The sequence below is a fragment of the Chelonoidis abingdonii genome, chromosome 3, assembly GCF_003597395.2.
Source record: "Chelonoidis abingdonii isolate Lonesome George chromosome 3, CheloAbing_2.0, whole genome shotgun sequence".
NCBI classification, from domain to species: Eukaryota; Metazoa; Chordata; order Testudines; family Testudinidae; genus Chelonoidis; species Chelonoidis abingdonii.
The window spans coordinates 147,614,401-147,633,294 of NC_133771.1; the positions used below are offsets into that span (position 1 = coordinate 147,614,401).

Sequence of the window (18,894 nt, forward strand, 5' to 3'; positions counted from 1 at the left end):
AGGGCTTGTCCTAAGGTAACAAAAGCCAGGAAAATCAATGCTAAGACTGACATTATTGGAGCAGGAGGAGGAGGACAATCTTATAATTGGGTATGAGTGACTAGAAGCAAATTTGAGATACTCCTGTATCCTAAGTTATAATTAGAGAGAGAGAGACTGAAATTTCCACAGCTAACTTCCGTCGTTTCCCTCTTCCTCTTATTAGGCTCAATTGTGCTCTGAAATCTGGTACAAATTAGAGACAAGAGAGTAGTAGGAGATCCCCTCTCTCCTGCTTCAGATCTGGCTCCCAGCCCTTCTTTTGTTTTCTCTTCACCTCTGCTTCTTCCATTCTGCTCCCCTGCTGCTCTGCTCTGCATATGTCAAATCCTGCTCTCAGAGGTGTTCATATCCAGCATTTCAAACATCAGGATTTCAGTTAGTTTCACTGTGCTGCTAGTTACACTCCAGGTGAAGCTGTGTGTAGCAACAGCACAGCCCAATACAGCGAAAGGAGATGAGGAAAATAATAGGGGAGAAATGCCATAAGGGGAGGGTAAAAGAGTTCTACTAGGACTAAGATTCACAATGAAATGAAATACAAACTCAAAGTTTCAAAACTGGAGGAGGTTCTTCCACATGGCTCCAGTTCCTCAAAAGGGACTTTTTCTCTAAACGTCTTCAATACATTGGATGGGTACATATGAGAGTAGAACTCGGGGTACAGGTCAGCCACTGGTTTTTAATGGCATATCCAAAAGGACCTCACATATCGTATACAACCCAATTGATCATCTTCATCAGCAAAGTTGTTGGCGATCTCTTGAGGACGAGGATGATCTCTTTCACAGGTTTTATTTTTCATGGGTCCTTTGGAGACTGAGGAGTCTGATCCTTTAGTCACAGGCTCATTGGCAGACATTGCAGGTGATGTTGGAAGACAGGATTGGGCCGCGATTGCTGCGTGACAGTTGTCTTTCCTTTCTTTTCTGGAGTTTTTCTGCGACCAGAGCAAGACGATTTTCCTCAAAAGCGGACGTTCCCCCTCTGATAAGTCTTCGCCAGTTATCCCTGTCCTGGGCTGCTGTCTCCCAGTGCGTGGTGTTGATGCCACATCTCTTGATATTTATTTTGAGGGTGTCTTTACAGTGTTTCTTTTGGTCTCCTCATTTCCCTTCTCCTTTGGTGAATTGGGCGTACAGCAGTTGTTTTGATAAGCATATATCAGGCAAGCACACACAGTGCCTGCTCCACACTGAACTGAGAGCCCACCCTGCCCCTCACAAGTTGATGCAAGTGCTCCTGGTGAGGATGCCCGCACCAGCAGGAGGAGGGTAGTGTGGACATGAAATATCGCAGTAATTACTGCAGTGACAGTATGTCAGCTTAACATAGATTGACTTAACTGTGTAGTGCCGACAAGGTCTAGGTGTACCAGTAAGGTCAAAATAGAAATAGGAGCTGCCCCTCTGAGCACATTTTGGAGTGTGCACTGGCTGGAACCTGTGAGACCAGAGTATGTTTGTGCATTGATTCCATGGAATTTCACAAGTGTAAAACTGATGCAACTGAGATCAGAGCCCACCATGGAATGTTTGGTTTCCTAAACAAACCGGAACAACCAAATAATTCTCAATGTTGCTAAATCTTGCAATTTTATTATTAGCCTTGTGAAATTTAATTTTTTCTAATGCCCCAGCACTTAGAAACAAGTGATAAATATGAGAATCTCAGCTTCCAATCTAAAAAAACAGTAAGATTTTAGCATATGTTGTTGAGGAGAAAAGCTTGTAAATGTGAATCCTTAATGGCACAAAACCCAGAAGGCAAAGAAAAAAATCACCATATTTATTATTAGTTTCAAGTCTGATGATTTTAAACAATCTCTTGAGTTGCTGGGTGGCCTGACTCATGATTTTTGAATTCTTGGGGTTATCTATATTAAATTCTCCATAAATAAGACCCATTTTTACCAGGATTGTTGGTATGTGATGTTAAGAGTGATTAGGTTTTCATCAAGTTCAGAACCGCCTCAAACTCAGCAGTTTCTCTTCATGGGGATTTGTGCAAACATATTTTTCTGTTTAACCTGCCCAGTTTCACAGCTCCTGAGATTCACTTTGGTTTTGAGGTTTGAAAGAACCCCAAAGCTCAAAGCAAAATTAAATCAAAACCAGTGTCACATGATTTCATGTCAAAAATATGCAAACCAACAAATTCCCAGTGCATCAGAGAATAAAGCCATCAAACAGCTCCAGTTTTCTCAAAACTGGCAGGGAAAAAGAAAGCTGCACCATTTTTAGATAGACCGTATCTGTTTATCACTTACCTGATCAATATTATCCAATTTAAATGATAAGAGTGTTAGAACCCAATCTAGGCCTGATTCTGATCTCAGTTATACCTGCACCACTAGAGCTACACTGGGCCTTCCACTTCATATTATACTGACATGAGCACAATAGCAGTGTCTAATACCAGTGACTTACCCTCTCTGGATATATCTACACAGCTGCAGAGAGTCAGTCCCGCAGCCTGGGTTGACTGACTCACACTAGCAGGGCTCAGGCTAGCATACTTAAAATAGCTGTGTATACACTGCTTTGACATTTGGGCTTGGATTGGCCCCTTGGGCTCTGAAGCCCACTCCCATCCATAGGCTTCAGAGCCCAATCTCCAAACTGAGCTGGAACGTCCATATTTTTAGCATCCTAGCGTGAGCCCCACCAGCACAAATCTGTCAACCCAGGCTGCAAGACTCGCTCCCAGCAGGTGTGCTGACATACCCTATGTCTCCGTTTCCTCACTGGTAAAATGGGGATCATAAATCACTGGTGTCTGTAAATTGCTTTGAGATCCTCAGTTGGAAAGTGCTACAGAAGTGCAACATTATTTTTATTTCTCACCGGTCTAATGAAAACATAAAATTCTAGCGCTTCGTATTGCCCTTGCAAGGGTCCAGAATTCCCATCGAGTTTGTTCCTGTATGGATAACTACAGAAGGGTGCTCCTTTTATACCTTGGCTTTGAGTCACTACTGTGATTCTTTTTTCCCCAATAAGTGTAATTGATTACTCAGACTTTTATTTATTACCTAAAGTGTAACATTCTGTCTGTATATGGCTTTCTAAACCTTAAAATTCTTTGAAGTTTCTTGTTGCTACATGACTTGAAACAACACCTTATATATGATCCCAAATCCATTTTGGAAGCACAGTCTTTATACCGATATAGGCAAGACCGGCGCTAGTGTTTTTAGCGCCCTAGGCGCACGGCCATTTCGCTGCCCCGCACGCTGGTTCCGCGGCTCCGGTGGACCTGCCGCAGTCGTGCCTGAGGAGAGGGTCCTCTGGTCCGTGGCTGCAGTGGAGCTGCTGCAGCCGTGCCTGCGGGAGGTCCACCGGAGCCGTGGGACCAGTGGACCCTCCGCAGGAATGCCTGTGGCAGCTCCACTGGAGCCGCGGGACCCGGGGACCCTCCGCAGTCGTGCGGCAGGTCCACTGGAGCTGCCTGCCGCCCCCCCGGCAAAATGTCACCCCCCAATAATCCTGGCACCCTAGGCAATTGCCTAGGCCGCCTAAATGGAAGCGCCGGCCCTGGATACAGGGCCAGATTCTGCCCTGACTTGCACGTTGTACTGCCCCACTGAATCAGATTCTGATCTCAGTTATACTAGAGAGAACGTCGAAAGAGGCAGAGATACAATAGGAAAACCAACTGACATGAGGGTATAAAATAATGCAGAGCCCCCTACCTTTCCTTCCACACTCCTAGTAGATTATTTTTCTTTTCCTTTTTCCTTCTCCAGGTATAAATGATATTCATTTGGTATACTCATTCCAAATATCACTTTATCATTTATACCCATTTTTTAACTAACCTACATGAATGCATAATTAACTGGCATGTAACTCAGTCCACTATTTTGGGTTAAATTAGGGGGCACCTGTTTTACCACAAACCCTCAATGTTAGTTGCTTTTCCTCTGTCCCACATCTGCCCTCTTCAGGCCAGATTTTTAAAAGAACTCAGCTCCCATTTAGGCATAAAAACGAGCACAGAACATAACGAACGCCATAGTGGGTCAGACTGATGGCCCATCTAGCCTAGTATCCTGTCTTCTGATAATGGCCAATGCCAGATGCTTCAAAGTGAATGAACGAAACAGGACATTTATCAAGTGATCCATCCCCTGTTGTCCAGTCCCAGCAGCTGGCAGTAAGACGCTTGGGACACCCAGAATATGGGGTTGCATATCTGACCATCTTGGCTAATAGCCATCAATGGACCTATCCTGCATAAATGTATCCAATTCTTTTTTTAACCCAGTTATAGAATTGGCCTTCACAACAACCCCGGCAACAAGTTCCACAGGTTGACTGTGCGTTGTGTGAAGAAATGCTTCCTTTTGTTTCAAATCTCATGACAATTAATTTTATTGGGTGACCTGTAGTTCTAGTGTTATGTGACGGGTTAAATAACATTCCTTATTCATTTTCTCCACATCATTCATGATTTTATAGACCTCTATCATATCCCCCATTAGTCGTCTCTTTTCCATGCTGAACAGTCCCAATCTTTTTGTTCTCTCCTCATATGGCAGGTGTTCCATACCCCTAATCATTTTTGTTACTCTTCTGTATACCTTTTCCATTTCTAACGTATCTTTTTTGAGATGGGGTGACCAGAACTGCAGGCAGTATTCAAGCTGTGGGTGTACCATGGATTTATATATTGGCATTATGATATTTGTGATCATATTTTCCAGTGTGCATTATTTTGCAATTATCCACCTTGAATTTCATCTGCCATTTTGTTGCCCAATCACCCAGTTTTGTGAGATCTCTTTGTAACTTTTTGCAGTCTACTTTGAACTTAACTATCTTAAGCAATTTTATATCATGTGAAACTTTGCCACCTCATTGTTTACCCATTTTTCCAGATCATTTATGAATATGTTGAACAGTACTGGTCTCAATACAGATCCCTGGGGAACATCACTATTTACTTCTCTCCATTCTGAAAAAAACTGTTTCCTATCTTTTAACCATTTCCTGATCCATGAGAGTACTTTCCCTCTTATTCCATGACTGCTTAGTTTGCTTCAGAGCCTTTAGTGAGGGAACTTGTCAAAGGTTTCCTGAAAGTCCATTGCCAGGATTGCTTCTGGATCAAGAAACTGAAAATAGCTCAACATATTGAGAGCTGATCTTTTTGAAAATCTGGCCTTTATTTCAATGCCTAAATGGGAGCTGAGAGTATTTCAATATCTGCTCCCACATGTGTAAGTTGCCCTCATTTTTAAGCTCCTGTGGCTGCCAAAGTCATTGCAAATTACGTCTGTTTTCTGAGCAGCTTAAAACCAGCTACTAACAAACATCATACTTATCTCACCACTGATCTTGGGCCAGAGGCTTCCATGAGCGATGAATTCACTTCCAAATTTAGACTTGGTGTATCATAGCTTCTTAGGTCAAAGTCATAGCAGAGTTAGTGCACTGGTCTTACAAATCAGGAAATCAGAATTCTATTCATGTTTTTGTAGTAGGCCCATTGTTGTGCTATATGGAGCGACCCTCATGCCTTTGTAAAAGCTGATTTTGTGCAAAGAAACATTTGGTTAAATTCAACTGGAAAAAAATCCAAGCATGGAGAAAAATGAAGTAGCTTTAGAGTTTAGGATCTGTTCTTGCATACTGTGGAGACCTTGTTAAAGTTTATTCCACTCTTTTTCATAATAAATAACTCACATCAGTAAATTGGTAAGAGGTAAGAAGGGCATGCAGTAGAAAAAGAAAGGAAGAAAAATAAGTGTATACATTTCTGGCCTGAAGTTTGCAGTTGATAACTGCAAAAAACCACTTTGAATCCTGAAAAATTGTTCCTGGCAAAAAAAAGTATGTACTGCAAAGATGTTTTCCTTGATTTTCCTAAAGAATCTTATTATTATGGCTATGAAGGATTTTTTACTTATCTCCATTGCGTTGTTGTTTAGAGGGAGATGATTTTTAAAAAACAAAAATAATATTAAGACGATAGAACATGAGATATTGCAAAGTTGTAAATGTGGAATCTATATGCCCTTCAGATCCCTCAAAGACTGAGACACGTAAGTGCATTGGATTGAAGCTAGGCCCTGGTTCTACAAAGACTTATACTGGTCAGTATTGTGATCTCAGAGGGTCTATTCGTGTACATAAAGTTACGCACATGCATCAATCTTTGCAGGATAATGGCCTTACTCAGCAAATTTCAACACCAAGTCGGTGTGATATTTGTTTACCTGGAAATATTTCAGCCATCACAACTGATTTTAAAAGTAGTACAAATGGCAACTGAAAAACAAGTTGAGAATTCCTCAAAACACATAAATCACTTTCAAAGGGATTTCTCCAAGTCATTTTTGATGAAACCGACAAGCAAACAAACCCTGTCCTGCTACTTTCACTGCCAACGAAAGGTTTACTGCTACAGTGTGGTGGCAGCCTCTCAAACTCCTATTGTTGTGATGATTTAGTGAGCATTGCAATCATTCCAAAAATATCATGCTTTTCCATCAGGGTAAAGACGTCCAAATACAAATAAAATTAAGTGCCTAAAGGAGGAATGGAGGAACAAGAATTTATCAAGGCTGCCTGTGATTTACAAGACATAATGATTATGGGGCCCAGCCAGTGTGAAGAGATGATTCTATTTATCATCTTCTCCCTGATAGCTATGTGATAGAAACTAGCATCAATATATCATCAAAATATTAAACTGGTGGCCCTGCAATCTGGCATTTATTTAGGGAGATGTCACTGCTGCAGGTGTCAGTGATGGAAGGGAGGACAAGTTAATTACCTCTTCACCAATCTGGATCTCCCGGACAGACCGCAGTAGAAGCTGGCGTCCCTCAAAAACAATCACACAGTTTGGGTCGCAGCTGTGGTTCAGGAGAGACATGCTGGCGGGGGAGGTGGTGGGAGGGGGAAAACAGAGAACATTAGAGAGAAGGATCTTCCACTGCCAGTACCTCCTGAATTATTAACATGAGCGGACTGAGTTACATCTAATGCGCCAGGCAATCTGTTTATCAAACAAGGAAAATCCCTGGTATTCAAGTGTGGTTGGTTAGGTGAAGAAAATGAAGGTTTAGAAGATTTATATTCATTAAAAATAGGAGCCCTGCCTTGATCATTCTCCTTGATCTGCACATGTGGTCATTCTCCCTTCTCACTGTTCTGCATGGAAAGGGCGGGGCCGGGGTTGCTTACTCCCTGTGAGGCTCTGTGTGAGGGGAAAGGGGTGAGCCTGGGCAGAGTATATAGGCTGGAGACAAGGCAATGTGTTCCATTCCCGTTGCTCCCCCACCATACAGAATTCAGGGTAGAAACGGAATACATCCTGGAACTGTATTATATTTCTATAGGTGGTACTGAAGGCATCAGGGATTCAACACCTCCCTTTGGATACTCTGGCCTCCAGAGGATCCATAGGATTTGTGGGGCGGCACTGCAGCCTGTTCCATGGTATGTGGGAAAGGGTAGTAGTACACACATGCACAAACACATATGCTCTCCCATAGAACAATTTGGGAGGAAACTCTGAGGACAGCCTCGCCGAAATTTTCTCTCCTTAGCCCCCTCTATTGGAGATGGTTTGCAGTAATTTTTTTCTCTCTCTCTGTTTTGCATTCCCATGTGACGATGTCTTAGCACTGAATCTGACTGTACCAGTCAGCCCTCAATTGCATAACACCCAGGGCAGAAGCTTGCCCTGTCATGGTGATGGTCTACTGAACCCTTCATAAAAGAATTCCAGTATCATCAGGGTGGAATCGGATTCTGGCTCACAGCCCTTATCCCTGTACTAACAAGTAAATTCAACCCAGCACCTTTGTGTAAACTCACATTAACAAAATGTGGTTCTCTGTCCCCTTCTAGTAGTTAGACTGTGCACAGAGGTTTATGCTATTGCCTTTGAGGTAATGGGTCTGGTCTGTTAGCTCAAGCAATAGATGCTCATGATTTTACATCCAGAAAGGCTGTAGTTCAACCCCCATAGAAAATTCAAGTAGGATGGTTCTTACACTGAGTAACTCTTGGATAACTTGCTTTTTGATTGCTAATGGGGGTATCTACCACTTAGCCACCAGCCACCTCTCGGCCAATGTCCACCTTTGACTACTAGGCCTTCAGGCAGACATTACCAGGGGACCACGGAGGACTGGTATGTGACATGGGGAAATGGGATGGGATGTAATCTCTTCAGGAAAAAAGCTGATGCACTGAGTGCCAGATCCTGCACGGTCACACCTCTTTTCTCATTGCCTTAATGTTCTGGAGGACATTGAGAATGAGAGGGAGTGCATAAAATACGTTCAGTGATCTCCAATCCAGCTAACAGAGAAGGAGACACCAGGAGGGAGGAGCAGCTGTATGATGTGAAACCCTTCAGAGACAGCCCCTTCAAAACTGTACATGAAAGGGAGCAATGATAGATTGGCCCCCCTGCAGGGCTCCTTTCTTCTTTATCATACTCAGCTGATTCAGTGTTGATGGGAGTGACCTTTCTGTCATCCAAAATGGAAGCTGTTCTGGTAGACCAGGTGGAAGGCTTTGCCAAGGGTTGCACTGAACCATTTCTGGCCCCAGTCCTGCACTGAACCACACAGAAACCCCTATGAATCTTGAGGAGGTCAAAGAAACCTATCTAGGCAAGGGAGCTCTCATCTGACCATCAGCCCCTGTGCACTAAGGAGATAGCTGGCAACAGGAGGACAGAACACTAACATCTGAGATTTGTACCTTTTCCATTTCTAATGTAGCATTTCTGAGATAGGGCGATCAGAACTGCATGCAGTATCACGCTGTGGGCATATCAAAGTGTCATAATATTTTCTTGATTACTCTTAATTTTCATATTTAAAATCTTACATTCCCTTTCAATGTGACAAAAAGAAAGGTAGTGAGCTGCAAAAACCTTATTCTTTACCCAAGCTTCTTGCTACTTTCTTAAGAAGCCAAGTCTCATGTTTTAGTGGCAACATTTATCCTTACCCCTGCCAGGAAGAGATTAGGGTCTCCATGAGAACAAGAATTCAGGTATAAAGAGCTGTCCTGTCTAAACTATGTTAAAATTCTGCAATTAGGAGTTTAAAAATATTTTTGAACTCAGTCATGTTTTTCATGTTCTTGTAATTTATTTGCATTTCCTAATTTCTTATTTAGCAATGGTATCTGCTACTTCAGTGACCTCTTTAGCTAGCTACAAATATAAATAAATAAATACGTACATAAATACATAAAAAATAAAAAGCCACCCACAGAGTTTTTGCCTGTGAATGAAACAGTGTCCACAGTACCTGGGATACAGGCCAACACCAACATCCTGCATTTCTCCATTACTGATGGTGAAACAGTTACAGGTCACCTGTAAAAACAAGGGGGAAAATCCAGGATTACCAGCGTCATTTAGAAATGTCATACCTAACTGAAAGAAACTTTCAAAATAAAATGCAAGGGCATTTTGGTAATTAGATTGCAGATATTCAAGCCCAACACTGATACTCTTTCATTTGAGAGCAATCACATCTGGGACACACTCTCCTGTAAAACTACAGTCAATAAAGAGCAGAAATATTAGTATCCTGCAAAAATGTGAAGTTAAACACATGCAGAGGCCCTATTTTCCTGTCCAGAGGGGAGGAAATATATGAAGCCTGCAAAGCACTGCATATAGACAATACAGTGGGGAACAGTGGCTGTTCTGGCTATACAGAGTAGCTGTTTCTGACCAGACCTGCGTCAAGATGCCACAATATAGTTTATGAAAAACAGTGGAGCCCTAAGAATGAACCACAGCTTTGAGGTAAATAGCTATACTGACTGGGGAAATGCAGCGTGTGCCTGTGTCAACACAAAGAATGAGTGAGTACCTGATGGGTAATCTCTTCCATGACATTCATTTTCATGAGTGGGAAAAGGAGGGATAACTCAAATGGGGAAGCTATAAGACATCTTATTTTAATTATTCTCACCGGAAAAGAGAAATATCTTCTTCCATTTTATATCGCATACCGAACTGTATAGTGAGTTTTTCTCTCACATAGTTTTCAGGATTGAAATGGATTTAGAACTGAGAGGAGAAAAGGAATAATTGCTCACAGCTAGAGAAGAGCCCAAGCTAAAACCCTGGCTCTGAACTTTGGTGGTGTTCAAAATCCAAACCAAGACCCAAATTTTGCAAGTGGCCACTGTTGTTATAATGTATTGACCCAAAAACTAGAATGCAAAAACGTGCTGCATTTTGACGTATTCCAAATCTGGATCTGAATTCTGTGTTAGAGTCCATCTGACTTTATTTGGAATAATGGAGGGGAAATACTTTTTAATTTTTGATAACATGTGAGATATGTCATGTCATCAGTTACACATTGATAAATAGGGCCCTACCAAATTCACAACCCTGAAAAATGTGTCACAGATCGTGAAATCTGGTCTTCTCCCATGAAATCTGGTCTTCTGTGTGCTTTTACCCTATACTATACATATTTCACAGGGGAGACCAGCGTTTCTCAAATTGGGAGTCCTGACCCAAAAGGGATTTGCAAGGTTATGTTAGGGAGGTCACAATATTGCCACCCTTAGTTCTGTGCTGCCTTCAGAGCTGGGCAGCCATAGAGCGGCAGCTGTTGGCCAGGCGCCTAGCTCTGAAGGCAGTGCCTCGCCACTAGCAGTGCAGAAGTAAGGCATAACATAATAATACCATACCCTGCCACCTTTACTTCTATGCTGCTGCTGGAGGTGGCTCTACCTCCAGAGCTGGGATCCCGGCCACTCTCCAGCAGCAGTGCAGAAGTAGGCAGGACTTTGGAGTGGAGCCTGGAACTGGAGCATGGACCTGTAGGTTTTTGCCCGGATCTGGAGTGGAGCCAGAGCAGAGCAATTCAAAAATTTGATTGCTTCAAATCCTTGGAAGCAAGGGTAGCAGTACCGCAACTCTCCCTACAATAACCTTGTGCCCGCCCCCAACTCCTTTTGGGGTCAGGACCGCTACCATTACATCACCATGAAATTTTAGATTTAAATAGCTGAAATCATGACATTTATGATTTTTAAAATCTTATGACCAGGAATTTGACCAAAATGGACTGTGAATTTGGTCCCTTTTCTTTGCAAACATTTCTGTTTATAGAAACACGACTAGTTAGACTATAAGGGTATGTCTACACACCAAAGACAGACCTGCAGCTAGCTCCTGCCAGCAGACTTGGGCTTGCAGGGCTCAGGCTGCGGGGCTGTTTCATTGCTGTGTAGACTTCTTGGCTTGGACTGATGCCCAGGATTTAGGACCATGAGGAGGTAGGAGGGTCCCAGACCTTGGGCGGCAGCCCAAACCCAGACGTCTACACAGCAACGAAACACTCCTGCAGCCCAAGCCCAAGTTGAGTTTTTCTTTGCCATGTAGACAACACATACCCTAAGATAAACAAGAAAAATGTCTGAATCTTTTTTTTTTTAAGTTTGATTTTCCATTGGCATTGTTAATTCTCTGCAGAGTGGGAAAAGAGTTAGTGCGGAGTTCTGGCAGGTGTGAGTTTTAAAAAATCACCGAGTTTCTTCATACAATATAATCGCCCTGAGATTTATGCCTAATTTAAAGAAATACACTGAAACACATAATATTATATTTTACCTCTGGAACTTACAAATTAATAATTGCCATTGTGTTAACCATAAAGAGAAAAATAAAATTCTCCTTCAGAATCATCTAATAAAATCTGATTTAAATGAAGATATATGCAGTAAGGTATGCCTTTTAATGGTTAGATAATAATGGATTAGTCTGTTATTTATGTAACCTTTACAAACATTCCTGATCACTTATGAAAAACATACATCTTAATTACTTCTCTCCTACTGATATTAGATATATAATACCAGACAACACTTCTGAATTAAGATTAGGCCTTGTTAAGTAGCAATGATATATCTTACAAAACTATTGTCATGACTTTGGTATATAGTGAAAGAACAGATTGCCAGGTTTCTTCTCTGTACTGGATTATGCAATAAAAAAGGTCATTCATAGTAGATCTAAATTCATCCCCTTTCTCCAGAAAATCTGCTATGGTATCTCACTCATTATTATCATGAAGTATTTACATTAACTATGTTGACTGCTGAACAGTGCAGATTTTGTGGAGAGCTTTTACAGTTTCCCAATAAGTCTAGTTATTTCTGTAGTGTCGGGTGAAAAATGTTTACACACAAAGTGAAAATAACAAATTTTACTTTCCCCTCTTTTTGTAAACATGCACAAGTTGTGAATTTTCATTACAAAATGTATTTTACCGAGGTGAAAAGAAGATATGCTTCTAGACTCAAACACTGTGAACTTTGGGAAGTTTAAGTCCTGATAAGAAACTTGATAACTCCAAGACCATTGAAATATACTTTTTTCAGGGCAATTAGTTATAAGAAGTAGTTACAAAAAGCAAGTTTAGCTATAATGTTCACTGACAGGAAATATAATGTGTCAGAAGAAAGGAACACCCAGAGGATGACCAAGACAAATTCTGAGTTTTAGGAGAGCTCTACCCCTTTGACACCCATAAGCTCAACAGTAGGATCCAAATGCCTTTGAGTCTCTGCCCACCTCAGTTCCATGATGAGATCTCTCTACTCCTGAGATAACTAAACCATTTAAGGCTTAATCAGAACCTAGAACTGCACCTAGCAGCAAAGTGACAGTCTCTGAAGAGCCCAGAGCACAGGTATAATATGCTCTTGTTCTCTATCCTACCTTAAAAGCATAAGGGATGTATCACCTTCTGGCTGAAGAGTCTGGGTGCTTGTGGTGAAGTGTACAAGTCCCACACTGGCCAAAACAGGATTAATGAGCAGGGGACACTGCCCTGCCACACCAGTGAGAGAGATCTGATTTGGAGGGAGGATCTTAAAAGGGAAAAGCACACCACAGTTGGCAGCAGAGCTAAAAGTGCTGTAAGAAATGAAAGGATATAGACAGAAATTTCCTTGTGTGAACAGGAATTCAAAAGCCTAATACAGAACAATTTTAAAAAGGAATGACAAAAAATCTGGATCAACAAAAAAAGAGGAAGATGATTTTTTTGAATTGTGTCCTAGAGTTGAGGATAATGACATACGTCAGGCTCAGGAAAGGAAAAATGAAGTGTTTTTGTTTAGAGTACTTACAGGCTATTGCAGCTTAAACAAAAATAAACAAACACAAAGATGAACTATGTGAGCACTGTAAGGTAGAAGAAACAATTGATCACCTTTATGGGTATGTAAGGACTTTGATAAAGAAAAAGAAAAGATTTATGAGAAATTTAAAAGGCATAAGGTAGCAAAAGTTACTTTACATCATTTAGTAAAAATATTGGGGAAACGAGGTTGTTATAATACCTGAAAAACATAGGGCAGAACAAGAAAATATACACCATTAGGTATTTAGGAATTATAGTTGGTGGAGGATGTAGACCAGTGGTGGACAACCTATGGACTGTGGCCTGCACGCGGCCCATCAGGGTAATCTGCCGGGGGGCCACCAGACAGTTTGTTTACATTTGCATGGCTGCCAGCACTGTTTCCTGCAGCTCCCATTGGCCAGGAATGGTGAACCACACCCACTGGGAGCTGTGGGCAACCATGCAAATGTAAACAAATTGTCTCGCGGACCCCCAGCGGATTACCCTGACGGGCCGCAGGCTGCCCACCACTGATATAGACCATCTAGTCAAGTCTACTTCTCCATGAAATAGAAAAAACGAAAAGTAGGTGGCAGATGGGAGAGAGGACTGGCTAAAGCCAAGCGCTCCTCACCTAACTGTTCCTTGATGGCCCCTCCCTCAAGAAAGATACATCTTTTGAGGAGACTATTTTTCCATATCAGTCTGTGAGCCTAGTTTTGACCGTAACTCAACAAAAGGCTCTCTGAAGGCAGAGGGATGAACCACATCCCTGGGACAATTCATTTGTGTTTCTTTTGTATTTGTTGAGAACTCTGGAAAGGGCAAGGCTAGCTGTTCAGGGCTGAGGCTCTTACAACTGGCTGGTGAGTTGGAACATCCAGTGTTACAGGGTGGCTTGCCTCTTAAGGGCTCGAAGGCTGGGGCTTGTCAGCCCTGGTTACAGAATGAGGCAAACCTAGGTTGAATCAGGTAATTCCTTGTAAAGGGCAGCAGATGTCTCCAGTGAAGGGGGATGTTCAGGGGGAGAAAATATTCCTAGGAATGAGCAGGCTTCAGCAGAGATTCCTGGGACTGAGACTCCAGTCGGAGAGGCACTGGGAGTGGCCTGCTACAACAGAAAAGGTTCCAGGCAAGAAGGCCTGGGAGTAGGGTGATCAGAGACTGCTAGGAGTGAGCAGGCTCCAGCAGAGTGTCCCGGGAGATGGAACTGAGACTATAGGCAGGAAAGGCCTGGGAGTGACAAGAGGGTAAAGAATGGATTTTGATTTGGGACACTGAGTTTTACTTTTGAGTTTGTTTTATCTGAATAAACCCAGACCCCAAGAAGGGATGTTGTGGATGGACAAAAGGGGTGTGTGGAGTTTAAGTCCTTTGAGGGAGAAATTGTTAGTAGGGCACCACAGAGACACTCCTAGCCACAAGTGGGTGCATGGGAGGCAGCTGACCCAGCCATCACCAGCCAGAGGCTCAAGTGAGTGCAGAGGCCCAGCTCAGAGTCCAGGGGGTGCCCTGAGGAAGGAACTCAGTGACAGTGGCCTTCAAGAGTTGCCCAATGTAGGGCAAGTTACAATTCTGTCCTTTTCATCTCAGGTACTTATATGGTCCCCATTACCATATAATATGAGTGCCTCACCATCTTTGACATATTTACCTTCACAAAACCCTGGTCAGGTAGTGAAATACTATCCAAATATTAATTATCCCCATTTTATAGATGAGGAACTGAGGTCAGAGAGTAAATTACTTGTCCAAGCTTACACAGGAAGTCTGTGGTAGAGCAGAGAATTGAACTCAGGTGTCCTGAGTCCTAGGCTAACACCTAAACCATTTGACCACCCTTCCTCTCTCTTTAAAAGGAGGAGTGGAAAGCACAGACAACTGTGGAGAGATGCACGTATGAAGTAGGATAGAGGTACAATTGTGACAATAAAAAATTAACTTTTGCCAAGACATACTGCAGTTATTTCCAGGTCTCAGTAAAAGGGGAAAAACTGTGGCAATCCCACCTGTGTGGTAACTGTAGGCAAATTCTCATTTAAGGATGATCAAACATGTATTTTAATCTACAGTCTGTTGCTATAAATAGGTATGAAACACAGGGTCGGCTCCAGGCCACAGCATGCCAAGCGCGTGCTTGGGCCGGCACGCCGCGCAGGGCGCTCTGCTGGCTGCTGGGAGGGCGGCAGGTGGCTCTGGTGGAGCTGCCGCAGGCGTGGCTGAGGATGGTCCGCTGCTCCCGCAGCTCCGGTGGACCTCCCACAGAAACGCCTGCGGCAGGTCCACCGGAGCCGCGGGACCAGCTGACCGTCCGCAGAAATGCCTGCGGGAGGTCCACCGGAGCCACGGGACCAGCGAGCGGCAGAGCCCCCCCCCGCGGCGTGCCGCCGTGCTTGGGGAAGCGAAATTGCTAGAGCTGGCCCTGATGAAACAGGCAGCCCAAATGACCCTCTTATGGTTGGTTGGTTTTTTTTGTCTTTTAGCCTGGTTACAAAGATTTTAAAAGTCTATGGAAAAGCCTCTACATTAAAAACATTTACAATTAAACAAAACTTTAAGGGGATCCACAAATCAAAGGTAAATATCAGCACCCATCATTTAGAATTCTGCCTAAATATTCACTACAAGAGAAGATGGCAAAGACAAGGACTAGGCAGGTTTATCATGCTTGTCTCTCTCAAGAAATGAAGCCAAGAATGAATTTCATTACACAGCCTTTGAAGAAAACTCTAGCTCACAAAAACTCCTCAGGATTTCCAGACTTTTGTAAAGCCTAGACAATAGCTCTACTTGGTAAATCCACATGGTGCTGCGGAAACAGCACAGTTGAGCAGCCTGTTGAGAAAGGAAGCAAGGCAACAGTTACTGATCAACACTTACTGTGGATAAAAACAACAAAGCAAACCCTCACTAATTACTACAGGAGACATTGTTTCTTGAGGCTTTCTTGGTCATGCTGTTGAGAGTGTGTGCACACACACTAACGACTGTATTGGTTTTCAGCCTTTGTGGGTTTTTTAAGTTAGCCATAGTAATCCAGGGAGAACACACATTACTCCATATGCAGTCCCTTTGAGTGAATATCAGGAGCTCTCCCACTTCCAATTTAGATAGTGTAAGCCACCCAGGGGATCTGGCTAACAAATCTTACATTTGGAGAATGAGTATAAAGAAAGTATGCATCAAATATAGGAGGAACTCCAAACTGCAGACAAAGTGAGAAAGCTTTTTCATCACACCATGAGACAGTGAAGTCAACTTGATTAGGGAGAAATTCAAAAGACATTTCTTCAGAGCAAAGAAAGCTTTCTCCCCTTAATTTCTCAATCTACCAGTTGACCATATTGATTTCCACATAATGGTTATATGGCCTACATATAAGCAGAGCTCAGACAACTTGAAAACTAAAATGCATACAAGATAGGTATGTGATATATTAGATTGTAAGATCTGCAGAGCAGGGACTGTCTCTTACTATGGGTTTGTACCATGCCTGGCATTAGACGTCCTGATCATGACAGGATGTCTTTTGCAAAACAAACACCTAATAATTATAACAGTAACTGTACTGTAATCTTTTAAGTTTTCCTCTCTAAAGCCACAGGAGACAAAGGGTTGACTTCTTCATATATCAATTTCTTGCCTCAAAAAGAATCTTCTACTAACAGTTTCAAAGATGCATCTTGCGGAATGCTCTATAAGAATTTTTGTTCCTGGAATATTAGAAATCTGCTAAAGAGCCAGAAAGATTATACATGATTTGACAACATATGGGAAAGTCTCTGATGGATTAGGAAGCCTCATTCCAGCGATATACTGAGCGAGATTCTGCTCTTGATTATTCTTTTGTAAATCTGGAGATACTCCACTGAAGAACAGAGATTGTGCCCCAGTTCTTATCTGATCTTTTACCAGTTTATACTCCAGATTTGCAGTGGTGTTAGGGAAAGCAGAACTCCAAAACATGGTATCAGAGAGATAAAAAAAGAATGCGTAGCAGAGCACAGCAAAGGGCATCTCCTGTTGAGCCCTGGCCCAGGACTGCTCTGGAACAGTACTAAAGAAGTTTCCTGTTCTCCCACAAAGCAAAAAGGTCCCAGGCTGACCTTCCCACTGGGGTGGATACACTGGTGAGAACCGAACCGTGAATCTCCAATTCGTGATTTGCAGAAAAATGTCTGCTCATGCAGTTTCTGGAAAGGTCCCCCACCCCACAATTAACATGCTACTCATAGGGTTATGTGATGGCTGATGACTGCCTCTATACACAGATGGAGAGATCTTTCTCCCACAATTGTTTATATAACATATAGTTGTCATGTTGTCCAACATTATTTGGATATGTCTGGATATAATGAATGGGAGGAAGGCATTGCAGACTCTATGGACTGCCCAGAGTTCCAGTAAATTGATATGCATTCTGTACTCCCATAGAGTCCAGCCATCTTGTGCTATATGATCATCCATGTAGGGGCATAAGTCACAATGGCTGCCTCAGGAGTTGGTATGAGGAATGGAATCATTACCTGAACCTTTCCCAGTTTTGTTCACCAGATGAGAGAGTTTAAAAACTTTGGGCAGAATTGTTACATTACTACTGACGTTGCCATTCTCTGGTAAGTACACGGAGAGATGCCAGGCTTGTAGGCAGCAAAGATGAAGCCTAACAAATGCTGTCACGTGTGTGCATGAGGCTATGTGCCTGAGGAGGGAATGGCAAGTTCTGAGACTGACCTGATGTCTGAGAGTATCATTGCTTGAGGCCTCTTGAGAGGTAGATACGCTCTTACTGTAGTTGAGTGCAACACTGAGTCTATAAAATTTACGAACCTTGTGGAAGTCAATGTGAAATTTCTGTAATTGATGCAGACATCCAGGGAAGGCAGAAGGCTGACTAGATCACTGTTTGTTCACTGGACTTCCTCACAGGAACTTCTCATCAGAAGCCAGTCGTCCAGGTAAGGGAAGATTGTAGATCTCTCTCTTCTTATCCAAGCTCCCACTATTGAAAAAACATTTGCAAAGAGCCTGGTGGCTGTAGCTAGACCAAAGAGGAGGACTCTGAATTGGTAATGCTCTTGATTGAAGAGAAACCTGGTGTGGGCTGGGTGGATGTCTTTGTGCAAATATACATATTTCATATCAAGAGCCATGAACCATGTGTCCTTTAATGAGGGAATTATTCATGCCAAAAATATCATGAAGAATTTTAGTTTTCAAATGAACCTGTTCCGCTGTCTCCATCTGAGACTTGGCCTCCATCCCACATTCTTCTTGGGGATCAGGAAGTAAGAGAATAGAATCCCTTCCCTTTATTTTGAGGTGGAACCTTTTCTATGGCTCCCTTGAGGAGAATGTAGTTCTCTGTTTTCACAGAATCTCCTAATGAGAGTGGTCCCTGAAAAGGAACCAGGAAGGGGATTGTGGGTAGGACTACCAGAAACTTGATCAGATAACCGCCACAAATAATCTCTAATACTCATTTGTCTGTGTTAGGGCCCTTAAGTTTTTGGCAAATTGGCTAAGGCAGCCTCTGAATATCAAAGGAGGGAAATGAAGCAGAATCAATAAAGGGACATGGATCTCAACTGCCCCATCAAATGAAACTTTGACTAGGGGGTGTGATACAGCATGGCCAGAAGGCAGCATAAGAGTGTTAGCAGGGGGCCTTATTCCCTGCCAAGGGAGGAAGGTTTGCTTTAGATTAACTAGAACAG

At 42.6% G+C, this 18,894-nt stretch overlaps 1 protein-coding gene across 4 annotated transcripts in view; it reads right to left on the minus strand.

The window, feature by feature from the left end:
- Positions 1–18,894, minus strand: part of SMYD3 (SET and MYND domain containing 3) — a 701,794-nt gene that overhangs the window by 110,429 nt on the left and 572,471 nt on the right. For 3 of the 4 annotated variants that reach the window (XM_032801054.2, XM_075064202.1, XM_032801058.2), the window contains 2 exons: positions 9,326–9,393; positions 6,823–6,925 (listed from right to left, as the gene is read on the minus strand). In XM_032801054.2, the coding sequence (XP_032656945.1) occupies positions 6,823–6,925; positions 9,326–9,393 (171 nt within the window). The remainder of the gene's footprint in view (positions 1–6,822; positions 6,926–9,325; positions 9,394–18,894) is intronic. The other variant, XM_032801055.2, reaches the window with a different exon arrangement.